General features: G+C 52.5%; 1 protein-coding gene across 3 annotated transcripts in view; it reads left to right on the top strand.

Moving 5' to 3' along the window:
- RASSF5 (Ras association domain family member 5) overlaps positions 1 to 25,839 on the top strand; it is a 71,682-nt gene that overhangs the window by 43,384 nt on the left and 2,459 nt on the right. For 2 of the 3 annotated variants that reach the window (XM_032624195.1, XM_032624212.1), the window contains 3 exons: positions 22,231 to 22,341; positions 23,369 to 23,666; positions 24,158 to 24,273. In XM_032624195.1, coding sequence (XP_032480086.1) covers positions 22,231 to 22,341; positions 23,369 to 23,666; positions 24,158 to 24,273 — 525 coding nt within the window. The remainder of the gene's footprint in view (positions 1 to 22,230; positions 22,342 to 23,368; positions 23,667 to 24,157; positions 24,274 to 25,839) is intronic. The other variant, XM_032624205.1, reaches the window with a different exon arrangement.

The following is a 25,839-nucleotide window of genomic DNA, read 5'->3' as shown; positions in this document are numbered from 1 at the left end:
TGCAGAAAGCATGGCTGCAGAGAGGTGTCCAGCTCTCTCTTGGGGTTCCCGCCTCATTGTGAGGACCCCCTCCCACCCCACCCCCACCCATACACATCCACATAAGGGCACTCCAGCTATCTGGGGTCTTTATTTAGACCAGTGGTTCTCCACCTTAGCTGCACGCTGGATTTACCTGCTGAGCTTTAGAAAATGTCAATACTTGGGTCCCACAGCAGGGGAGTCTGATTTCCTTGGTCTGGAGTGAAGCCTGGGCATGGAGATTTTGAAAAGCTCCCCGGGTACTTCTGAGATGCAACTGAGGTTGAGAACCATTGCTCTAGAGAGTTTTGCTGCTGCCTGGGAAGGAAATGGTTCCTGTTTTTAGAACAGAGTTTAGCTGCTGCCCTCACTCCCGCCAGGCTGTAAGCCCTCGGTCCCAGAAGCTGGGTTTTTTGCATGACTGGGTAGAGGAAGGGGCATTGCAAAGCTGAGGTTTCTTTCGGTTGGCAAATGAAAAAGGTGTCTGTTTCTGGTATTTCTTGGGAGAAACAGAGATATTTGACAATAAGATATGCTGGGGTGGGGTGGCAGTGGGAGAGGTGACTTGTTCCGTGGCCCAGAGAGCCTCCTCTCTTCACTGTCCCCCCAGATCCCCCTGCAAGCATCACTCCTGAAGATGCACCTTCAGTTTGGCACACACATCAGCTCTACTTTGTCTGGTTCTTGAATTCATTGCATGTCTTGAGGCCTCTGCATAGCCCTCTACCTCATTTTGCCCAAGTCTATAAGCCCTCAGAGGGCGAGAATCCCTTCTAAGAAACGGGTTTTGTTGAACCCCACACAGGGTGATAAGGATACATGCTTCAAAGAAAGACAGAGAGGTGGCCACGGCCCCTCTTATCCCCGGCCTCTGCCTGGCTGCAGTGTGAGAAGAGTCTTGACGGAGGTTCAGAACTGCTGTCGGGGACTGTTTTTCTCAGCACCAGACTTGCCATGCGCACAGCCCTCTCCAGGGGGTGCAGGGCTGCCTCTCATCGGGGAGCACGCACTGGGGCGGCCCCCGGCTGTGACGGGGTGTGTGTGGCTGACTCAGGAGCTGGCGAGCTTCATCCACATATTTCAGTCTCTGGTCCTTCTGGGTGTTTTCCCGCCTTTAATAACATTTTAGCTCTCTCTTCTGCCTTGCAGCCACTTCTGGAAAGGGTTTCAGAGAGATCTGCCATCTCCTGACCCCATTCTGACCCCTAACATTGCTTTTTTCCTACCCAAAGAGAGATCGCATCTGAGCTCCTACGAGAATTTCTCCTTCCTGTCTCCAAGGAAAGGCGTTTATGTGCTTCCCGGTCGCTGAGAGACTGAGGGCCGTATTCGGGAAAGGCCAAGCCGGCTTCTATAATTAGCCTCGTCAGAACAGCCTGTATCTGCCGCGTGCGCGCCTCTGGCTGGCGCAGAGCTGCGGGGGGCCTCCTGCTGTTCTAGGAGCCTTCCCTGGCCCGGCCTCCGAGGAGTCCTGGAGGCCTCTCACCAGCCCCTTGGGCAGGATGTGGGAGGGTGGGGAAGGGCCCTCATTCACAGAGAGGAGGCCCTGAAGAGAGGCAGCAGCAGAGGAAGTGGGCCTAGGCCCTGGGCCCCGGCTTGTTCTCTCCTTTCAGAAGACAGCTGCTTCCTGGGGCCTAGGGCCTTCTCTGAGAGGGGCAAAGAGACCCAGTTTTCAGTCTTCGTTTCAGGGGGCTGAGGTGGGGCCCTCCCCCTTGGCTGCTGGGCGTGATTAGATTGCTTACCCGGGGTCACGTGTCCAAATGGGGCTCTTGGTGGCTTGGAGGAAGCCCAACCTGTGTGCTCAGAGATGCAGACCAAGCTGCTCTCAGGAAGGTGCACACACAGGAAGGTGGACTGGAGTCTTGGACTCCAGTCCAAGACACTGGAGTTGGGGTCGGGGGTGGGAGGGTCATTCGAGGTCACACAGAAAGTTTATGACGGACCCAGGGTTAGAACCTACATCTCTCATCTCCCAGCCCAGAGGTTTTTCTGCTTTAGTCCCACAAAGGGCAGGTTTCGGTGATGTGTGGGTCTGGTGACTGGGACCTCTGGGCATCCCTGCCAGCTGCTCCTTTCTTCCTGTCTGGGATCTGACTCTGGAAGTGAGGCCAACTTCCACTCCCATCGGTTCCCCAAATGCCTGCAGAGGGTGGCAGTTTAGTCCCCCTGAGCAGGGACACGGGCACTCTGAGCTCTCTCTGCATGTTCCACAGGCTCCGGGACCCCAGGAGCCATCCAGAGCATCGGGGTGAATGCTCTGGGGACACAGAAAGCCCGCTGCTTGCAGCACGTCAGAGCTGGAAGGACCCGGATCTGGCACCTCCCTTTACAGATGGAGAGGCTGAGGCCAGAGAGGCGCGAGGACTTCACCAGGCCAAATACTGGGCTGGGTGGCGCCAGGACTAACACCCCTCTTAGAAACCTTGTTAAGAGCTCTCCTTGGTCTTTTTCGCTCCATGTGTGACAGGGATGAACTGCAGTCCTTGTCCTCTCAGAGCCTTCTACAAAATGGAAAGACCCAAACAACCTCGGGCTAGCAAAGAGCTGCAGGGTCCTTACATCCCTCCACTGCATAAGGCCGTCACCGTCCCTCCGTTCCTAAGGCACAGCGGCCCAAGAAACAGTCACTCTACACTTGACACTAGCAGGGGTCCCTCTCATCAGTCCCAGAATCTTACAACTTTACAAGTCCTTCTTCGTGTCTATCCTAGAACACTGCTTGCTGTACCTTCATCATGCATGTTTTCTTTGTGGATATGGAGGTGCACGTTTGGCTCCATCTGTGGTTAAATATTATACTTAAACACAGCTGGCATACCTTCCCATGCCACCCCCCACCCCACCCCCCATACCCAGGCCCTCCCTGGTCTACACTGACACCGTTGATTCTTGAAAAATTCAAGGAAGACGCAGAGAGGAAGGCGTGGGGAGCGGGGGTCTCAGAGGTCACAGTCCGAAGCCACTCCTGGTTCCGTCCCTGCACTTGGCCCATCTCCTCTTGGGCCTCTGTGGCTCCAGGGACGTCATCCAAGCCTGACAGCCCTGGGACCAGTCAGGGAAATCCCCATCTCTCTGCCAGCAGCAGGAACACCCAGGTCTCGGGCTCAGCACCTGCCCCTGACCTTCTTGGCATGAGAGAAAAGAATACTAAAAATAAGTAGGTTCCAAATTTGAGCAATAAAAATTAAATCTTCGGAACCGTTGGACCACATAACTGCTTTTCTATGTGCTTTCTCAGAAGGCTGCCCAGCTCAAGACTCACCTCAAAAGATTCTTCACGCCAGCGTAGCCACGCAATAGCCTCCCTTTGGGGCTGGAACCTGTATTCCCCTCCTGTGGAATTTACTTCTCGTTGCTTCTCTGGCCCTTCCCAGTGTTCCTTTCCTCCGTGAAGATGGTAAACCCTGTAAGACCAGAACTTGCATCCCCTTCAGGTGCAGGGCCGCACCAAGTACTGGTTACGAGAGCAGGCGCTGGCTAAATGCTGGTTGAGTTTAGTTGCTGCCTCATCTCTCTTGCATCCTGTGTAATCAGGGTGGACCAGCTGTTGTAACAAACAGCCCCCGTTATTTTCAGTCATTGATATAATAGAAGTTTATTTCCCTCTTTAAGTAAAGTTACATTGGCAGGTGGGGCTCAGGATAACACATGAGAGGTTTTGTGGGCCAGGCCCGGAAATGGTGTGTGTGTTTTACACCCACGTGCTATTGGCCAGAACTCAGTCACGTGGCCACACCTAACCACAGGGAGGTTGGGAAATGAAGTACAGCTGTGAGCCCAGGCAGACGAGGAAGCTGGATGTGGTAAACACTTAGCTGTCTCTGCCGCACATCCTCCTCCTACCTCTCTGCCCAACCACCGCTGGAAGCTCTGCTCTGCTTTTTTGGTGAAGGGCCGTAACCTCTGTCTCTTTGACTTTGTACCTCTCCATCTGTCACCAAGGATGTGCTCTTCCTGGGATGGGGGTGTGTGTCCTGTCTCCCCCAACTACACTGGGAACTTTTTGAGGACAGATGCTTTTCCTTACTCAGCACTGCCCCAGTTCCTCTGTAGCATCCGAAGCCTTCAGTGGTGCTTACGAGGTTTGCCCTGGCTACTGACATAAGAATCTCTCTTTGGATCACTCTTTGAAAATGGAGTGTCAAGGGTCCACTCTAGACTTCTTGGCTCCTGAATCTTTGGAGGTAGGACCCTCAAATCTGCTTTTTTAATACTTCCCCCTGGTGATTCGCATATATACTGAAGTCTGGGAACCACCTGTTTTGGAAATGTTTGGTAATTGATGACTTCAGTTGGAATTCAAGATGAGCATTTATCACAGATGCCAGAGAGCCTCCTAGGCTGGAAGCCCAGAAGGTAAAGGGTTTTGTCCCTGGTCACACAGCTAAGTAGAGACAGACCAAGGACTCAGAGCCCCTGGGCCCCTGCTCAGAGCGGTCCCCATTACTCTCACCACAACGTGCTAGCAGGGATGTTGAGGGGACAGCCCTTGGTGATCGTGACCGATGCGTGATGTAACGGAAGCAGCACAGAACTGTAAGCAAGGTCCTGGCTTCTCATCTCAGCTCCAGCTCTTAACTGAGGGGCTGTGGCCAAGACACTTCAACCCTCCAGACCCAGGCGCTTCATCTGGTCCTTTTAGCGAGTGCGATACGAGCCTGTCCTTCTTCTTTATCTGAGAGTCCCTCACCACTTTGCATGGGAGCAGAGCCTTCTTACCGGTTTCTCATGGGACTGGCAGGGATAGATCCTGACTACCAAGTTCTCTAAACTGTAAGGACTTCCCTAGGGTGGGGTCAGGAAGGGGGCCTGAATGGCTACATGAGCCCCCTCTCCAGGACCACCTGGGACTTACCCAAGACATCCTCACCTTTGTGTTCCGGATTCCTCCCCTCCCACCCACCCTTCTCTCTTCACAAGTTTAGACTGTTTATCCTGACTCAGCTGGCTTTTCCCTCTAAAGCAATTCCAGTTATAGCTCAGGGCACATGCAACAGCCATTCACCCACGCAGTTTAGGGAGAAAGGAAGATTTTACACTGGTATCAACCTTGAATCCTAGCTCTTAGTTTACAGCATCAGGTTAGACTCTGGATCCAGCTTCCACCCCATGAGCTTGAAAGGGAGGCATCGTCGGGCCCAGCCTGGGTGCCCAGCAGCCTGTGTTCCCGTCCCTCTGCTGCTCTTGACTTGCCAGGTAACGCACACCTGTGTGCTTTCCAGCTTGGGGATCCTCCTGTGTGGAGGACTCAGACCTGTCTTCATTCAGGGCCTCGGTCTCCCCTTCTGGATGGCTCAATCTACCCATAAAGTAGCATCCCGGTCCTGGCATGACATATTCTCTGCGGATAAGAGGCCCAGATGAATTTGCCAAAAATCAGGAGCATTTAAGTTCAGGGCCAGGAGGAAGAAGGAAGCTGTAGTGGCAGAAAACTTCAGGTTTCCCTCCCTCAGCCTGTGGCTTCTGTCCTTGGTGCTGTCCTGGTCCCTGTCTCTTCTTTTCTCCCACCCCACCCCAGCTTTACTTACCACTCCCCAGCCTACATCCCCCATCTCACCTCTCTTCTTGGCTCTAGAATACACTTTTTTTTTTTGTCTGCTTCAGGTCGTTGAGGCACGTGGGGTCTTTTGCTGCGGCACACAGGATCTTCGTTGCGGCACTCGAGCTTCTCTCTAGTTGTGGCGTGTGGGTTTTTTGGGTTTTTTTCTCTCTCTAGTTGTGGCGTGTGGGTTCCAAAGCACGTGGGCTCTGTAGTTTGCAACCCTCAGTCCCTCTCGTTGAGACGCGCGAGCTCAGTAGTTGTGGCGTGCTGGCTTAGTTGCCACTTGGCCTGTGGGATCTTAGTTCCCCGACGAAGGATCGAACCTGCATCCCCTGCATTGGAAGGTGGATTCTTTACCACTGGACCACCAGGGAAGTCCCTAGTATAGATTTCCTATAGCCTATTGGAGGTCTCCCATGCTCCTCAGATGCCTAAAATTTAGTATGTCCAGAACCAACTCGTAGCTCTGCCCATGACTGATTTCTCTCCCTGTCTCTACCCCACCCTACTAGTCCCCTCCCTACCTTTGAAACCTCAGGGGTCTCCCCGCTCATCCCTTCCATCCAGTCTGTCACTGTGGCTTCTGCCTCCACAGTGTCGCAGATGTCAGTCTCTCCTTTCTGTCCCCCGCCCTGCCCTATGTTGGGGGCTTGTCACCTCACCCCTAGATGCTCCAGGAGGTCACCCAACCAGTTTCCATCCTGTTTCTTCTCCTTCTATATATCCTGCATTCGATGGCATATCGGTCTGGTGTCCTGAAGCCTTCGGAGGCCCCATTTGCTTCCAGAGCAAAGCCCGCACTTCGTTCCTGCTCCTTATGTAGCATCCAGGGCCCCACAATGCCTGGGCTCAATCAAAATGTTGTGTTTTTTAAGTTTCTTATAGCACCGAGCACTGGGGTGCTGGGAGACACAGAGGTGGATAAAATGCAGTCTCCACACTTAAAGACCTATGGCCCCAGCCACGTTGTGTAACAGACCCTAGTTGCCCCCCTTCCCCACCCATGAAGTGTCTGGATGGGGGCCCCTGAGCAAAGGGTCATCCTGGGGGAAGACACGCTGCATCTGCCCTGCAGCCATGTGACTCTCATCAGGACCTGGCAGCAGCTCCCAGAATCAGAGAGCCTGGGGCATAGCTTAGGAGGGGGCTGGGGACAGGCTGGCAGTGACAGAGCTGCAGCAGCCACTGAGAGGGTTGGAGGAGATTAACTTAACCTCTGAAAAGCAGAGACTCCTGGAGCTGGAGGAGACTGTCAAGGGTCTTTACAGCCATTCCCCTGCTTCCGAGCAGGCCTGCATATAACTGATACAGGCAGGGAGGGAAGCTGTGCTCGTTACCACCATCCTCCTCCAACCCATTCATCAGTCCTCCCTTGTCCACGGTGCTAGACAATGACTCCAGCTGGGTGGATCCCTGCTGTGTATGAGGCTACAGTTCGAGGCAAAAAATATCAGGGAGGGCGGTAGCAGAGCGTGTCCGCCTAACAGACCACACTGGCAGAATTTCTATTGCTGTCAAGCCGAAAGGTTGGCATGTTCAATGAGGTAGTATGTGAGAGGGGCTTAGCCAAGGGCGAGGCCCCCACCCCACGCTCACCCGACCCCAAGACACATGCTCTTCCCACCACACACATGGCATCTCGGGTGAGAGTCAAGTTCCGAAAGGCTCCAGCTAAGCTCAGATCTCCCAGCTCTAATCTGGTGACCTGCCACAGGAAGCTGTTTTTCTCATTCAGCCAATTTCCTGATGCTAAAATCCAGGCCGTTTTTCCCTGTTCTGGTCTTGGGAAACCTGGTCGCCATACTCTGCCACCAGCACCTCATCAGCCTCCAGTCCGTGAGCCCCGCTGTATCCTTCTCATCTCCTGGCTCTCCCCCAGAGTGAGGAGTGGTGTTGGGCTGTCCCCCGCACCGTGATGCAGGCGTCACGGGGAACTGGGGCCACAGGGCACCAGCCTTGCGGCGGAGAGTATGAGAGGCAGGGCCCTCCGTTGGCCAGAACACGTGGAGAGGCAGTAGGCAGGCGTAAACTCCGGAGTCACACATGGCTGGGAAAGTGTGGGTTAGCGAGGAGGATGTGGGAGCTGATGGGTCCAGGGTGTTTAGAGAGCATTTCCGGTTGCAACTTGATGCTCCCTTCTTTCTGCTCCCAAAACACTGGTGTATCCTTCTCCCCTATCCCTCATTTTGATGGGCTGTACTTTTCTGGAAGAAGAACCAGATCTTGTTCATCATCGTGTCCCCAGCACATGGTAGGCACTTAATGCGTGTTTGATAAAAGGAGGAGGGAACTTGGAGGTTCTTCCTCAAAAAGTTTCTTTCCCTAAGAGGCAGCGGGGGCTCCCAGAGGACACACACAGCACTTTAGGCAAAGTATGTGAAAACGGATCTCAGGACTGTGAGAAAGGGAAGCTTGCTGAGATTCTGGGTGAGGAATCAATGGATTTTTCCAGTGACTCTGAAAAGAAAAATCTCACTGAGTGAGCAGAAAACGCAAGGACAGCTTTCCATCCACCCCATCTGTGATTCCTCAGCTATTTGCCTTGGAGGATGAGGGCAGGCAGGGCTGGGTTACTAAGCAACCAGGCCCTGGCACATGCTGGCAAGTGTTGGTGCGGTCCTTCCTCAAGTGGGGCCTCCCTGGAGCGGCTGAGGCAGAGGGGTCCATGTGGGGAGGCGGGAGAGTCCGCTTTGATGGATTTCTCCTGTCTGCCTTTCAGCCATGGGAATGGCAGGTTGAGGGGGAGGAATCAATACACTTCTCATTTGTTTAACTTTCCCAGTTTAACTCTAAGCAAGTGAAGATCCCAGTTTGGTGACCCCAGTAGTCTGAGTATTCTCAGACAGCCCAGGTAGAGTGGGCGGGGGCCCCAGGCCCTCAAGTGGGCCCAACACTGGGCCTGGCAACCCAAGCCCTCAACCTTCACTCTGGGTGACCTCAGGAAGCATATGCTCACTGCTCTCAGTCTCCCTTTCTCCTTCTGTAAAATGGGGAGACTTGCCCCTCCAGTGGAGACTAATTGCTAAAGAGGGCCCAGCATCTGGCTGTGAGAATGGGTGGAGAACTCCTGGGCCTGGGATTATAAAGGCTGTTTCGAGGAATGCAGATGGATGTTGAATTGTGGCGTGAGGTGAGGTTCTTGATTGCGGTGCGTGGAGGTATAAGGTTCTGTGCACAGAACAGAGAAAGGGCAGGAGCTAGGGTTCTGCTGGGAAATGGTTAGAATGTAAAATAGTAATAGTCAGTTCCTGGGCCTTGATGTGTGCCAGGCACTTTTCTAAGTGTATAGACTCATTTAATCCTCACATCATCTACAGTTGCCGCATGAACAACACGGGTCTGAACTGCATGGGCCACTTATATTTGGATCGTTTCAACAGTAAATACTACTGTAGTACACGGTCTGTGGTTAGTTGAATTCGCGGATGCAGGATACCAAAGGCCCACGGTACGTTATATGCAGATTAACCCCAGCATTGTTTAAGGGTCAACTGTGTATATGGTTTCCATTTAACAGTGAGGAAACTGAAGCACTGAAGGGGTTCAAGGGTCACACAGTAGTAAGGGGCAGATCCAGAACTTGGGCCCAAGTAGTCTAATGCCAGAGCTCCCAGGCCCTATGCTATGGTGCCTCTCCTGTAGCTCTTTCCAGAATTACCCAAGTAACCGAAGCCCCAGCCGTGAGGCCAGGAGATGCTCACAGATGCAGCCCCATGTCAGCAGCATTCGTCTTGGAGTCACTGAGGACAGCACACTTTACCAGGCCATTTAGGAGACAGGAAACCAGATGTCCCTGCCCCTGAGCCTTTAGGATACAATGAGAAGACACACACGTGGAAAGACTCTGAGCTACTCAATGACCAACTAAGACACGTTTCAGTATCACAGAGTAATCCCGGAGCACCAGCGTGGGCTGGGTTAGCGGGGCAGGCAGGCAGCACAGGGACAAGAGGGCGTGTGTGGGCCAGTGGTGAGGCTCCAGCACCCAGCACCAGCCCAGCCGGCAAAGCTGAAGACACAGGCGGGGCTTCCAGTTAGAGGGGAGCCGAGAAGGAGCCACTCCCCGCAGCAGGGCAGTGCCACGGGTGTCCCAGCCGCCCCTCCCCTCTGAGCGAGCGTGGCAGTGCAGGGATGCGGGGAGCTGGCACTGGCTCCCACGCGCCCGCTCACCACCTCGGAATTCTCTGAATCATTTACAGAGGCTCGGCCGCAGCCGGAGCCAGCACGTGGTGGGAGAAGGTGCGCCTGCTGTCCCGGCACCCACGGCCTGTGATTAGAACACACGAGCTGGACTCCTAGAGCTGCCCATCTCTCACGGCCCCGTGACTCTGCAGGGCTTGGCTTGATGGCTCTCAGAGCACGTGGGATCCTAGAAGCTGTGGGACCCTGTGGTCAAAGCATTCTTGTGCAGAGATGTCCACTAGGGTGAGAGTGAGGAAGGGATTCGGAGGTAGGGATGGAAAACTCTGAAGGCAAGCCAGTTGCGAGCTCCCAGCTCGGCGACTTCAGCAGAATTCCACGACTCCGTGGCCTGCACAGGAAAGATGAGACAGTGTTGCCCCAGATCTTCCTTTTGCTGTCGCATCCATTTCTCTAGGATGTGTGAGGTTGGAAAGCCGGGGTAGCTCCTTGCTCGTGGCCAGCTGTGACGGGGCGCGAGGAGAGCATCTGAAGCAGGGTGGGAAGTGCCCACTGCTTGAATCGCCTAACGATTCAGGTTTCTGCAGAAGGTGGGTGATTGGACTGTTCGTCTCAAGGCCCGTTCCAGATCTCTGAGCCCAGGCTTCCGAATTGCACCCGAGCTCCCCTCTGGAGGGTCGTCTAAGAAGCTATAAGACCCTCTCCTAGCTGCAGCTGTTCCTCTGAGCCAGGCCGGGCTGTCCAGATCATCCCTAGGCTTCAGCCATTTCTTAGTGCACCTGGCAGGAGAGTGGCCAGGCCTAGGAAAAGAGCCTGGTCCTGGAGGTCCTGGGATGAGGGCCCACTTGCTTAGAAGTAGGATCGACTCCTCACTTTCCCAGAATATAGAAAGTAAGGGACACTCCCAACTTTACGGGAACCAGGTGAATCCATGAACCTGGTTACATGGCCCCCAGGTTCCCCTGCCCTTGGAATCTTTTTTTTATTGTAAGAAAATATATATAATGTAAAATGTACCATTTTAACCATTTCTATGTGTATGGTTCTGTGGCATTAAGCACCTTCACATTTTTGTACCACCATCACCACCATCCTCTCCAGAACTTTTGCATCTTCTGAACTCAGCACCCATTAGACAATTAACTCCCCATTCCCTCCTCCCCACAGCCCCTGGCAACCACGATTCTACTTTCTGTCTCTTTGAATTTGATTACTCTAGGAACCACATATGAGTGGAATCATAAAATATTTGTCTTTTTGTGACTGGCTTGTTTCATTTAGCGTAATGTCTCCAAGGTTCCTCCATGCTGTAGCATGTGTCAGAATTTCCTTCCTTTTTATGAATGAGTAATACTCCATTGTGTGTATGTACCACATTTTGTTTATCCAGTCGTCCATCAATAGGTTGCTTCCATGTCTTGGCTATTGTGAACAATGTTGCTATGAACATGAGTGAACAAATCTCTGTTCAAGTCCTACTTTCCCTTCTTTTGGGTATATATCCAGAAGTAGAATTGCTGGATCATATTGTAATTTCATGTTTAATCTTTTGAGGATTTGCCATACCATTTTTTTATAGCAGCTTCATCATTTTCCATTCCCATCAGCAATGCACACAGGTTGTTATTTTCTGTGTCTTTGAAAATAGCCACCCTAATAGGTGTGAGATGGCATCTCACCATGGTTTTGATTTGCATTTCCCTGATGACTAGTCATTTCAAACAGTTTTTCATGTGCTTATTGACCATTTGTATATCTTCTTTGGAGAAATGTCTATTCAAGTCCTTTGTCCGTTTTCAATGGGGCTGTTTGTTTTTTTCTTGTTGAGTTATAGGGGCTCTTTATGTTGATATATTCTGGATCTTGATCCCTTGTTAGACATATGATTTGCAATGGAATCCTCTTTAAATTGATTCTAAGAGAGCCAAGTCTCACGTTTGAAGAGACTGGAGTCTAGGATGAGTTATTGGAACCCACTCACTCACCCTGCCCACCATCATCCCTAATTCACTCCACAGTGCTCTGGTCCTGGGTTCTCTGGGAATACAGAGATGGGAAAGGTACAACTCCTGGTGTTGGGATGCTCATGGTCTAGTCAGGGAGACATGCTGTCTAGTCATGAGACAGCATGAGACACAACTCATGCTACTATATAGAGGCTGAAACCAGTGCTGGAATAATATTGGGGTGTAAGCTCATGCTGTCGAAGAGCCCACTAATTCTAGATAGAAGTGGTGGATTAAGGAAAGTATCCCCAAAAGATATGTCAGTTCCAGGGGGCAAATTCTCTCGGATGAAGAAGAGGACGTCTCAGACTGAATGATCAAACTAAGATGTCAGGGAGACTGAAAGGAGACGGGGACCTAGCAGGAAATCCAGTGAGGAAAACTAACCTGAAAAAAGACCTTCTTGGGCTTCCCTGGTGGCGCAGTGGTTGAGAGTCCGCCTGCCGATGCAGGGGACATGGGTTCGTGCCCCGGTCCGGGAAGATCCCACATGCCGCGGAGCGGCTGGGCCCGTGAGCCATGGCCGCTGGGCCTGCGCGTCCGGAGCCGCTGCTCTGCAGTGGGAGAGGCCACAACAGTGAGAGGCCCGCGTATCGCAAAAAAAAAAAAAAAAAAAAAAAAAAAAGACCTTCTCGTGCCCTAGAAACTCTTGAGGGCACAAGAGAATGCCCCAAGGTAAAATTCCTGTTGCCACTGCAGTAGAACAGGTGTCACCCTGTTCTGCTTGGATTCACACTTTAGACCTCTGAGCTAAAAAGTGGGGGCTTCGTAACGGTCCAGGGGAGGGGAGAACAGAAATGGAAGGGATCTGCAACATCTACCCTCCGAAACAGTCAGAGTGCCGGAGTCTCCTCTGATCTCCAGTTACTGTCTCAGAAGTAGATGGGTGCCATGGAGCAGGAACTCTATAGGACCCTTATACAATTCTGGAACCTTTCATTTCCATAGATTCGATTTTGGGTTTCGTGTGTGTGTGCATGTGTGCGTCTTATTGCTTCTTTGTGTTTTATTCAGTTCATTAAGCAAACGTTTAATGGCCCCTCCTGTGTGCCAGGCCCTGTCCCGGGAACTGCGTCAGTGAACAAGTCTTTCTCTGCCCTTGGGAAGCTTCTATTCTATGCTCAAGCTGCAGGGATGTGTGCTGATCTTGAGAGGCAGCCAGAGCACCTGTGTCCAGGCCACAGCCAGGCTGGGGGTGGGGTGGGGGGAGGGACTGTCAAGAAAACCTCCAGGGTAGAGTACAAGGATGCAGTTTTACAGAGGAAAGAAGAACAGGCTGTGCCCTGGGGCCTGCAGTAGACAGAAAAAGTGAGGGCGGGTGTCCGTCTAGGACTGAGAGGGGATACCTGGGGCTACTAGAGTAACCACACGTGCTGGTTTGCCCAGGACTTTCTGATTTGGGCACTGAAAGTCCTGCATCCTGAGAAAACTCAGTCCCAAGCAAACTGGGACAGCTAGTCACCCTACCTGGGACTCAGAGCTGAAGGCACTGCCTACTTAACCATGGGACACACAGTGGGCATGTAGTGCCAGGGGCCCACAAAAATGTTTTAATTTCTTTTAAAATCAGGAGAAAGAAATGAACTTTTAGGTTGAAGAAAGTACTTTAATATATGACATTTATATATTTGTTTTTATACCAGTCACAAAATATAATTTCCAGGACTTTTTCATGGAGAAAGGGGCCCACAGCCCTGAGGGTGAAAGTGCATGAACAAGAGTCATAATGTGGCCCAGGCTGAAAGGCCTGTCAGGGGCCAAGGTTAAGGCGAGAGGACTCCCGCATGGGGTCAATACCCACCAGTCAGACTTCCCTTTGCCAGGTGAACGACCACTGAGGCTGCTGGTGGTTACCACGGCGTTTATTGACTGCTTGCTGTATACTTACATTGTGCTAAGCACTTCCAGATGTGCAGTCTCATTCCGTCTCTGCAATAAATGTATAAAGAAGGCCTTCTTATCTGCGTTTCGCAGGCAAAGCATCCCGAGTCTCAGTGAGGCTGACTTGACCACGTTCACAGACGACCAAGGGTAGGGCCAGCAAAGGCCAACCTATGGCTGGACGTGCAGGCAGCGTGGCCTAGTGGGTAATAACATACCTCCATCATTGAGTTATTTCGAGGATTAAATGAGATTGTGACTGCTAAAGCCTGCGCACGCCTGGCTGTTGAGATTTTTATCATGATAATGAGGCCCTACAGGACCTGAACTTAAGTGCGAAGCTCCAGGGCCACAGGGCTCTCCCGGCCTCCTGCGTGGGGCTCCTGCCACCCCAGGTGACGTGCTCCTGCCAGTAGACAGAGGTGGCCAAGTGAAAGGGTGAGGGACACCATGCCCAGGCTCCAGGACATGCTGGCAGCCCAGAGAGTCCACAGACATGACGCCCACACACGCGGAGCTGGGCTGGGCTGCCTGGGAAGCCGCCGAGGCTGGTCCCGGGTTGTGCCGTGCTTATCCCGGTGTCCATGTATGTGTGTCTCTGTCTTCCCTCCTCAGATAACCTGTGAGCTCCAAGGACAGGAACCACACCCCATGGGTTTCATGTCCCAAGGTGCCTTTCACAATCCCCAACCCATGGGCAATTCAGTCAGTTGCTGTTGACTGTCTACATTGACCATGCTCCATATTTTTGTCTTTAGGGACTTCAGTCTCTAGTTTTCATGGCTCCTCCTCTACATCCCCCCAGAGCAGCTCAAATTCCACGTGGTTCTGCTTGTATGGATGGCTCCATCCTTCCTCTGCTGGGAATAACCTATCAGGGAACACAGTTAACGAATTTGATTCTTTTATTTCGGGACATTGGACAGGAGTCCCATAGAGGGACTTGTGGGAATCAACACCTTCACTGCCCTGGGTGGGGCTGGGGAAGCCATTCCAGAACACGGCCGTCGGGACTCGGAGGGGCCCCTGTAGTGAAGCCCCATGGGGCTTCCTCTTTCCCATCTGGTTGAGGCCATCACAAAGGGGCCAATGAACCCTGAATGTGATCTGAGCATCAAGCAGGGTGTGCCCAGCCCGGACAGACGGGTGCCTGCCCCTTTCCTTCAGAGAGTCCTACTTAGGATGGGCCAAACAGAGACAGCAGGTGTTTGGGTCAGGCCAGCTGCTGGGCAGAAGGCATCTGCAGGTGGTCATTCTCCTGCAGCCGATGCCCGAGGCTCTCATCCCAGACAGAGGCCTGGAGATGCTTCCCACCCAAGGGGCAAAAGAATTGCTGCTGACAGATTTGCTAAGAGCTAAGAAAGAGGAAATGTGGCAAAGGCTCATGGTGACCAGCTTCCGGGATAGTTTTTGTTTTGTTTTCTTGAACTGTGTGAGTTGAGAAGGTGTGGACCTTACTTGAGCTTGGCCAATGTGGGGTCTGGCGGACGAGTAGAGAAAGCCAGTGGTGAGTAAGGAGCAAAGTCAAGTCGAAGAGAAGCATTAGGCACGTTCTGTAGACCAGTTGTCACTGCTGCAGTGCAGACCTGCTGAGCTCCCAGCTCTCCTCCCAGAGGCCCCCATCCCCACACCCAGTTCTCTGAAACAGAAGAGGAAGCAGTGATAAAGGAAACCACCCTATCCTATCTTCTGTGTAAAATCTTAGAGCTGCAGAGGGGCCTTAGAATTCTGCTGGTCTCGCTTCGTGATTTCACAGATGAGGAAACTGAGGCCCCAGGAGTGAAAGTGAGTCACGAGAGGTCACAGGTCATTGGATGGGCTTGCATTCATTCTCACCAAGAAATTGCAAAGAGCTGAGACAAGGGACGGGCTTCCAGCCAAAGCCCACAGCCCTACACAGCCCACACCTTCTCAGCCTCTGCTTCTTGGGGTGCAGGTTGGTATGAGGTGCTCCTGGACCTGACTGCTGTCCACGCTGGGCTCTGGGCTGAGTATCACCTAGGCTGGTCCATTCTCTCCCTGCCACCCAAGCAACAGGTATTTTTCTGACACGTCCTTGGAGGTCAGCCCAGCTCTCCGCTGAGCCCTGCAGAGGGTGCCAAAGAAGAATAATCCTCAGATATCCTGTCTGACTCCCTCCAGGGAGCATCTAATTGGGGAGATGGGATTGACACAGGTGAAACAATAATTAAACAGTAAAAGGCAGCATATAGTCAGATGCTAAAGGTAGCCATACAGGCTGTGAAGGCACCTCCATAGGTCCTGGCAGTGGTGGAGGTAACATTAGCGGGCAGCTGCGGAGGTCCATGGCACGTGGGAATTTGCAGCTCTGCTATGACAGGAATCTGAGGGTTTGAGGCCATGGGGCTGGTGTTTGGAAATGAGTCCCTGAGCTGGTGAGTGAGCTTAGCTGCCCACCTGCATCCTTCTGAGGCAGCTTGCTGCCTCCCAATTAGAGAAGGGAGGAGAGAAAGCAGAACTCCAATGAAGTGATAAAGCTTTTGTCTACTTGTGAAAAGTGTCCATTAAGTGAGAGTGAAGTTACCAAAGGCCCATCCACTGGTGGTGGGAGGAAATACATAGGAAGCACCTGATTCTTGATACAAGTATGATATTAGGAGAAAGGCGGGGACCAGCACAAACCTGTATACTGTATACCTTTCTCCATTTGGGAATTAAAATGTCAGGAACCTAAAAGATTAGGAGAGCAGAAAATGAGGAGATTGCTTTGGGCCAGAGGAATTTTCTCAGGAAGCTACACAGAGAAGATGGAACTAGAGGAGATGGGGGCTGTGTATTCTAGGCAGGAAAACTGCACAAATGACAGTGTAGAGCAGACGTGGGCAAACTACTGTTCGTGGGCCAGAGTGCACAAATAAAGTTTTATTGAAACACAACCACACTCATCCTATGGTCGCTCTCTGCTACAGTGGCAGAGGTGAGTAGCAACAGAGACTGGATAGCCTACGAAGCCTAAAATATTTGCTCCCTGGCCCTTTACAGAAAAAGTTTGCCAAGCACTAGTGTAGAGAAAAGAATGAACAAGCCCTATGACATGTGAGCCAATCCAGAGGAAGTGCTCCAGGAAAGTGAGAAATGAAATTGGCTAACAGAGATAGGACTTTGTATGCCTGGAGTGATGGTTACATACATGCCTTTTAGGGGGGTTCAGTCATTTCCAAAATACCCATTATTTCATTTGATTTTACCTTTGCATCAATCCTGTGAGGCAATAAAGGATTTTTATAGATGAGGAAACTGAAGCTTAAAGACACGATCCAACTCTCTCAAGATCACTTTGTTAGTAATGGGAGTCAGAACCTGAACACATGCTTATGTTCACCCCACAGGTATTGCCTGAGCCTCTACCATGTGCCAAGCTGGAACTGAGCTCTGGGACCCCGTGGTGGAGCAGACAGGTGCTTCTCTCACAGAACTCAGTCCAAAGGGCAGTCCAAGACTTACTGCACTATAATTCCCAGCAGAAAGCAAGATCATTTTTCTCCCCCTGTAGGCAATGGGGAACCACTGAAGGTTCTTGAGAAAGCATATGTATTATCTGCTTCATGCTCAGGGCCACTGGGCGTGGAGAAGAGATAGAAGTATGATGTAAGTCACTAAGGAGCTTCAGTCTAGTTAGGAAGAAAAACCAAGATGGATGGTCTACTTGGAGGTTAATATTAGATGGATGTTTAAGTGCAGGATAGTATAGTGTTATTTTGGATGTAGGTTTAGCTCTAACCTTGCTGGGGCTCCATTTCCTCATCTGTGAAATGGGCATAATAATAGTACCTTCCTCATAAACTTGTGGTGAGGATGAAATGAGCTGATACATGCTAAGTGAGTAGAACAGTGCCTGGCACATAGTTAGCCTGTTAATAACAGTCAAGGATCATCGTCCTCATCACGCAGGGCTGAGGTGGTCAGAGAGGCCTTGACCGGTGAAAGATTTCAGATAGACAGCAGTAAGATGATGAAAGCTGTGTGCAGGAGGAAGAGGCTGACAAGTTTAAAAAGGGGAAAAGTGAAATTTCTTTTTTTTTTAATATGTATTTATTTGGCTGCATCGAGTCTTAGTTGTGGCACGTGGGATCTTCATTTCTGTGTGTGAGATCTTCGTTTCGTCACATGGGATCTTTTAGTTGCGGCATGTGGGATCTAGTTCCCTGACCAGGGATCGAACCTGGGCCCCCCTGCCTTGGGAGCACAGAGTCTTAACCACTAGACCACCAGGGAAGTCTCAAAGGGAAAGTGATATTTCTGGCAAAAGTGAGGTTTGTGTGATTTAGGTCCAGAAAAAAATGGGCCCGAACATATCTGATGGTTCCAGCACATTCTCCTCAGCCCACTCCTGACCCTGGGGGTCCCTCTCATCACTGGAGCTTTCATGGGCTGCCTTGAGCTCAGCTGCGGAGACTAAAAGCCACAGGCTTCACTCAGGGTCTCTTCTTTGTTGGGTCACTTCCCAATAACCGAAATTAAGACTTTACACATGTCATTGATTCGGATGCAGAATCAGCCAGTGTTTGGATTTTTTCTTAAAATAAATTAAAATTCAACTTAGGGTAAATCTGCTCTGAGATAGGCCGCAGACCACAAGAGGTTGGTCCTCTTTGTTTTGGTGTAATCGTATTTTAATTGAAAAGTCTGAGGATCACTGTCACAAGGGCCATCTCTGCTCTGACCCCTAGCGCCCAGCCCTCTTCACTTGGCTGCATCCCAGTAACCCTGAGAGTTAGAGAGGACACAGACCTTTCCATGGCTTAGGACCTGTGAACACAAATCTGCTTCTCACCAGTGCCCCGGATGTGCTGGCTGCATTGGGAACAGCTCCACCGTCTGCCACCAATGCCAGGAGCTTAATCAGAGCAGATGCATCCCATGCCAGATGCACTGAGATGTATAAGCCTCCTAGGAGAGACACCTCACAGGGCAATGCCTGTTACCTTTAAAATCACAACAGAGTGAGCTCCCCGTTCTGTCTCCATCTTGGGCCACCCCAGGAGACAAAACTCTGTCTGGTTTCTAGCTTTGTACCCATAGATGGAGACAAATCTTTCACTCTGAGAACTTGAGAATCTGGCAGGTGAATAGAAAGTGGGGTCTTTGACTTATCCTCTGAAGATTGCAATATTATTATTTTTTATTTATTTATTTTTTTTGCGGTACACGGGCCTCTCACCGCTGTGGCCTCTCCCGTTGCGGAGCACAGGCTCCGGACGCGCAGGCTCAGCGACCATGGCTCACGGGCCCAGCCACTCCGCGGCATGTGGGATCTTCCCAGACCAGGGCACGAACCCGTGTCCCCTGCATCGGCAGGCGGACTCCCAACCACTGCGCCACCAGGGAAGCCCTGCAATATTATTGATCTGTTCACACCCTGGATACTGCCTTCTCTGTTAACCTTTGGGGGCAGTGCGTATCTGTGAGTGCAAAAGTGTTAAGTCTGCAGCTGGATGGGGACCCCTGAGGTCTGAAATTGCTTGGGAGGGGTCTATACCAGTTCTTCTCCAACGTTGCTGCACATTAGAATCACCTGGGAGATTTTTTAAACTCCCTCTGCCCAGGCTGCACCCCAAACCAATTAAATCAGGTCTCCAGGATGGAGCCCAGGTGTTGTGTTTCTCAAGATCCCCCAGAGGAGTCCACGTGCAGCCAGGTTTAAGAAGCACTGGTCGAGGTTTTCTACCATCTCTAGGATGGGAAAGAGTGGACTCCCGTAGCTATGGCTGGCTGGCTGGCTGGCCTGCTTTGGGAGGTGATTCATTCAGTCCATGGTCAGATCTTGTCTGCCAGATCTGGTGCGGGCAGCAGCCAGGGGTGCTGTCATCCCAGGGTGGGAGATTCAGTGTGCTGGCCAGACAGGTCTCCTGGCACTCCCAGACGGGATGGAGATCAGGATGGCTGTTTTCTGCGTGAGTCCTGCAAAAGGTGCCCACGGCCACTTGCGTCACTTCCCCAGGTTTGTGGTGGGAAGGGGGGAATAGATGGGTTATCTGCTGAAGGAAAAGAGAACAGGAAGAAAAAACCTTAGGTTAAGGCAGCTCTGACTCTTACTGTATTCAAAAACAGGCTGGAATACTGGCCTTTGAAAGCCATGATGCAGCTGCCTTTTCTTACCGGGAAATGGCTATAGCTCATTTGGAAACTATGAGAGGTCTTCCAGGAGCTTCTTTCTTGTAGATAAGTATGAGAAAGCTGTTAACTCCTAAGGAGCAACAGCCTGCATGTTTCAGAGATGGACAGAATGGAGTGTATGTAATGGTAACGGGATACTGGTCTTTCTGACTGGAAGCTCCCAGAGGGCAGCAGGCACGTCTGGTCCCACAGAGATGTGCCCAGTGGGGTGGGTGCTGGGGGCGGGTTCTCCAGGAACTAAGCGGGGAGGGACGAGGAGTGAGAAGTTCCACTGTGATGGTCCCTGGGTGAATAAGTCGACAGCGAAAGAAGACCCTCTGTGTGGCTCACACCACTTGCTTCTCAGCTCAAGAAGATGGCAGATGCCTTGGGGAGTACTTGCCCTTGGGTGGTCCTCAGTGGAATCAGGGTCCTGTTCCAGAGACCCGAGTGACCACATAGGAAAAGAGTGGGCCCTGCATCCTGGTGCCTGCCTCCTCCTGCCAGAGGCTAGAAGTCCCTCCTTGACATCTTTATAGGTGACACGGTGGCCCCAGGTCCTGAGGCTTCTGGGGACCCACTGAACGTTTCACAGGTCACGTAACTTATAGGTCTTGGTGTAGCGGCTGCTCATCCCAGCCCCGTTGCATGGAATTTCAGTGATCGCTATGGGAGTGGCTGAAGCGGCTGTCCTAGGGTGACCACATGGAATTGAGAAGAGCATGGGTTCCAGACTTTGATGGACTCGGTTCCAGGCCCAACGCAGATGCTTACGAGCGGTGGGACCACAAGCGTGTTTCTTAACCCTTCTGAGCCTCTGTCTGTAATCTGTAAAACAGGAATAACGTACATAGTATGTAAGGTATGTGAGTGTACAGTACTGTTCTGGTCGAGATCCTCAAGGAAGAGCACATAGGGGAGCAGACAGGCCAGCGGAAGATGCTGTGATGGAAAAAGGATGTCAGCTCGTTTCCATGCTGAGGGGTGGGTGTGGGAGGCCACGCCCACTCCCCTCGGCAGCCACAGAGCTTGACATCTTATCGGCTCTGTGGGACTGGAAAGTGGGAGGGGGGAGTGAAGGCATTCTGCTGAGTGTGACTTGTCTCCCGTGGGCGGGCTGGAGGGAGGAGGCCGGACAGCTCTGCCACGGGAGCCTGACACGTTCAGCTGGGTGGTGCTGTGACAGCAGCATGGCTGTGAAATTCCCCAACCAAACCAGACACCCACAGGGCAGTGCTGGGTGACGTCAGCCTGGAGAACACGGTTGCCCCACCACTCTGGGCCTGTTTCCTCATTTGCCAAAGGAGGATCCTGACCCACCCTGGGTTCGCTAGATTTCTAAGACCAGGCAAATTCTTGGCAGGTTTTGACTGACCTATTTATTCCCCCAAACTGTGGCTCCTGCACTCCCGGCCACACAGGACAACGTGAAGACAAAGCAGGGAAGGTGGGTGGCAATGGACTTGAGAGAAACCCAGGGAACTGACAGACGGACAGGTTTGCTTAGACCCCAGAATTCTCCCCTGAATTGTGTCCACAGTGTGAACAACATCGACCTGAATCTCCTTGGCTTCCTTCTTCCTAGAGGGGGTGCGGGGGTGGGGGGGTAGTCAGAAGAATAAATTGTGATGTCATGGGAAGAACACAGCAGAACGGACTGGCATCCCTTTTAGTTCTGCAGAGGCTGACTGCAGGGCTTTAGGCACGTTCCTAAACTCCTCTGAGTCTCCGTCGTGTCACCCATGAAATGTGGGTAATAAACTCTTATCTTGCAGTTTGGATTCTGAGGATTAACTGAGATAATGCAAGCCAAGCACTCGGCACAGAGGAGGTGCTGAGTGAACGCTGGCTGTCCCTGTGCCCCAGTGGAGATTTATCCCCTCAATTATCAGGGAAGGCTACAGCCCCCTGCCCCCACGAGTTCATGCATTCATTTGATAAATATGTATATGTGTGTGTGTGTGTGTGTATTCTTACTATGTGCAAAGTGCTGTGGCCAGTGACATGGGGCCTGGACTAGTGTCCATGTGCCCTTGGTCCTCTCGATCTGGGAGAATCGCTGTCATTCCCATCAGCATATACCGAGATCACGTGTATGTTCCTGTCTCTCCAGCTCTATTGTTACTTCCTTGAGGAGATGACCATGGCTTGCATTTCTTTGCATCTCCCATAGCATCTAAATGGACACCCTCCATAAGCAAAACAGCTCTGCTGATTCACCAGATTCATACCCAGTGCCTGTGTGCCGGGCCTCTTCACCTTGGTCTTGCAACAAGCCTGAAGGGTGGGTATTGCCCCCGTTTCACAGGTGTGGAGACTGGGGCCGAGAGAGATTGAAGTCACTTCCCTGGGGTAGCTGGCTGCGCAGGGGTTTGACTTTCTCAGGCTGAGTCCATCCCATTCACTGTGTGAGGCTGGTGCTCACTTATTCTCGGTTGGAGAGGCCTTTGGGAGGACGAGGTCATTTCTTTCCTCATCCTGAGAGCCACTGTACATCCACCCTCACATCTGTGTCTGTTTCAGAATGACTGTACGCCCGCAGAGGAGCCGTGGCGCCCGCCCACGCTGCAGGAGATCAAGCAGAAGATCGACAGCTACAACACCCGGGAGAAGAACTGCCTGGGCATGAAGCTGGTGAGGGGGCCTGCCCCGCACTGTCCACCCCCTTCCTCTCTCCCCCTCCCAGCTCCATAGCCCCTGCCGGTGTGGCTCCCCTGCTCTCCCTCTGCATTCTGGGGGATACCCCCACCAGGGCCCTCCCCTTTCTTTGGGCTCCTGGAGGCCTCCAGGCTTGTGTGAAGCTGAGAGCCTGGGTTATCAGGGGTCTCTGTGTATTTTAGGGAAATAAAATGGGCTTTAGAATAAGATCCACATCTAGTCTCTGGCTCTTCCTGTTTTTAACTTGTGGCTTTGGGAAACCTTAACCTCTCTGAGCTTCAATGTAAAATAGAGATATTAGTTCCCATTTGTCAAAGCACTTGTGGGAATTAAATGATAATACAAGTGACTAAGGGCCCAGGAGGCCTGGGCAAGGGGAGCTCGCAGCAACTCCTCCTCCCCTTCTTGGTCATTACAGCCTGTGTCTGGGGAAGCGTCCTTAGACTGTGCAGAGCTCAGAGAGGGGAGGGCACCAATTTTGTGCCAGGTTTGGAAAGGCCATCTTCAGTGGGGAGGGGAGGAGACAGTAGAAGAAACCTGCCCCCTGCTGGTGGCTGGCAGCAACTGGCTCTTTGGGGCTTCAGCCGGGTGGGGCGCTAGAAAACCTAGTCGCGGATAGGCCTGGGTTTAAGTCTTGCAGACTGCCGGGTTTTGGAAGGAGATGCAGGAGAAAATCCAGTGCGCTGGTTCTCCTAGGACCTTATTACACAGCCTTCCTGTTCCTCCTCGGTTTGGAGGGGCAAACTAGAGAGGCCGCTCCAGACCCTGCCTCTTGGCCTGGGGACCCACCAAAGGCAGTCGGCATCTGCCTCGTGACAGGGCATTTGGGGCAGGCAGCCTGAGCCTGTCGGGAGGGTGTTTGACTGGGATGGCACTGCTGTTAGGAAAGGCCTCTGCAGCCCACCGGATCTGGGGCCACGGCCCAGAGTGGCAGACAGGATCAAGCAACACAGACCCTCCCGGACCCCACATGACTTGCCCCCCCCCCCCCCCCACCCCGCAGAGTGAAGACGGCACCTACACGGGTTTCATCAAAGTGCATTTGAGACTTCGGCGGCCAGTGATGGTGCCTGCTGGGATCCGGCCCCCGTCCATCTATGACGCCATCAAGGAAGTGGACCTGGCAGCCACCACGGACAAGCGGACATCCTTCTACCTGCCGCTGGACGCCATCAAGCAGCTGCACATCTGCAGCACCACCACGGTCAGTGAGGTCATCCAGGGGCTGCTCAAGAAGTTCATGGTCGTGGACAATCCCCAGAAGTTTGCACTTTTTAAGCGGATACGCAAGGACGGGCAAGGTATGAGAGAGCTAGCTCCCACCCAGAAACTACCTTTCCCAGGTCCGTCTGTGCTCCCCAACACACTGGAGTGGGAGGATTGGGCTTCTCGTGGCACCTCCGTCCAGCCATCCATGTGGCATTAGGTCTGTGGAAGGGCCACACGCACATTCCGGCCCCGCTCTCTGTGCCCCTCCCTCCACGTGTGACTTCAGGAAAACCACACCCTGGGCTCTCACTTCCTAATCTGTGGAATGGGATGGAACCCGCCCACCACTCCTACTAATCTTTTAGGGGATGAAGTGAATGGAAACATGCTTCACACTCTAGCAGACACCGAAGATAAAGGTTGTTACCCTATTTATTCTTGTCAGATTCATTTCGTTAGGTTGAAAGGATGGCCACTTGCATTTAGAAACACCAGCCTCTGCGTTTCCAATTGGTCCCACCCATCCTGAGCCCCTGCCCTTCTTTTCCAAGATGAGTGCCCAGCCCCCTCTCTTGGTTTGCAGTGCTCTTCCAGAAACTCTCCGTTGCTGACTGCCCCCTCTACCTGCGCTTACTCGCTGGGCCTGACACAGATGTGCTCAGCTTCGTGCTAAAGGAGAACGAAACTGGAGAGGTGGAGGTAGGTCTGGGACCCTTTGTTTGGTGCACAAACCCAGCCTGCGGGGCACGTTGGGCAGGGCGCGGGTTATCCTCACCACCCAGCACAGCAGGAAAATGTCTCAAGGCAGTTGGGCTGGGGTGAGTGCCGGCTGAGGTTCAGCATTTAAGCCAGGATTGTAAGCGCCCTGGGGTAGCAAGTCAGGGCCTGTGTCTGGCAAGGCCTGTGGAAAGACGGGACTTCATGCGCTTTATTTCTGAAAACTCAGGGTGGAGGGGCGCTGAGAAACTCCCTGTGTTCCACCCAGGTTCTTTTGCTCCAGGATGGCCTGAGACCCATCAAGCCCCATCCCTGGGCTCCACTGGGCATGGGTATTTTTGAGTCATTTGTCTCTCCCTGGTTCTTCAAAGCGGACCTCGATCCCCCAAGGGAAGCTCACCGGAGTCCAGTCTGTGGTGTGAAGTGAGGTGAAACCAAGCTGGTGGCCCCCGCGGCCTGGGCTGCGTGGCAGGTGGGGTCACAGAGGAGTGACCGAGAACAGGGTGCCTCTCACAGAGTTTGTCACACTGCATTCACTGGAGGCCTGGGGTTCGGGGAAGCAGTCTTGGGAGCCACTGTGGAAATCTGGGGGGTCCAGGCGAGCGGGGCCCTGTCCTTTCCTGGCCTCCACCAGGTAGCTCTGCTTTCCATCTGCTTTATATAGTGGAAGATTTCGTTGGGAAAAAGTGTTCCGCTGAAGCTGTTTGAACACTGCTGGCCCGTGGCAAGCTCACGGGCCTGGGGGTTTAGAGGCCTGGCTTCTAGCTCTAGTTTTGCTGCTATAAGCTTTGTGATTGTGGTGCTTGTGTCTGTGATTGTGGTTCCCTCTGTGGACTTCAGTTTTTTCATTTATCCAATGTGGGGATTAAACCAGATAAACCTTAATGTTCCTTTGTGCTCGAAGAGCTTGGGAGTCGAAACCCCTGGCCCCATGGGGGCCTCAGTTCCTGGGTCAGCCTGAGAGAAGTCAGACTTGCCTTCTTTCCTGAGAGGCCAGGTCCCCCAGGCCCACCAGGCTCTGCAGAGCCATGCAACAGACTCATCTCATCATCTGCTCTGCCGGCCAAGGGAGGCAGATACCCTAATTCCACGGCAGATGAGGAAACAGGCTGAGAAGGTGGACTTATGTGCTCAAGGCCACACAGTGGAGCCAGGCTGACACCCAGTCTCCTGAGTCCAAGTCCCGCTCTCCTCCAGGTGCCACTTGAGGGTCCGCATGTCGCTGGTCACCCCGAAGCAGACAGCTGGGTCCCAGGCAGCTCCCGCATCACTGTTAAGATCTCAGCGGCTACAGAGAGATTTAAGATTGTTGATTCTCTGAATAACAGTGTGGCTTGTGGACTAGTAACTCTTGGCCACGAGATGCCAGGATTTGAAATTCTGTTGCTGGTACGGCACGGAAGCCCCAAGCTTTATGTGTCACATCTGCCTACTCAGTAGCAAACCATGTGCAAACTGTGTGAAGAGTGGGGACAGCAGGGGCCCTTGGATCAGGCGACCACTAACCCGTCTCCTGTTGTTTCTCCCCCAATCTCCCTCTCGCCCCAC

The sequence above is a fragment of the Phocoena sinus genome, chromosome 1 (assembly GCF_008692025.1).
Source record: "Phocoena sinus isolate mPhoSin1 chromosome 1, mPhoSin1.pri, whole genome shotgun sequence".
NCBI classification, from domain to species: Eukaryota; Metazoa; Chordata; class Mammalia; order Artiodactyla; family Phocoenidae; genus Phocoena; species Phocoena sinus.
This window is presented reverse-complemented; position numbering and strand designations above follow the sequence as displayed.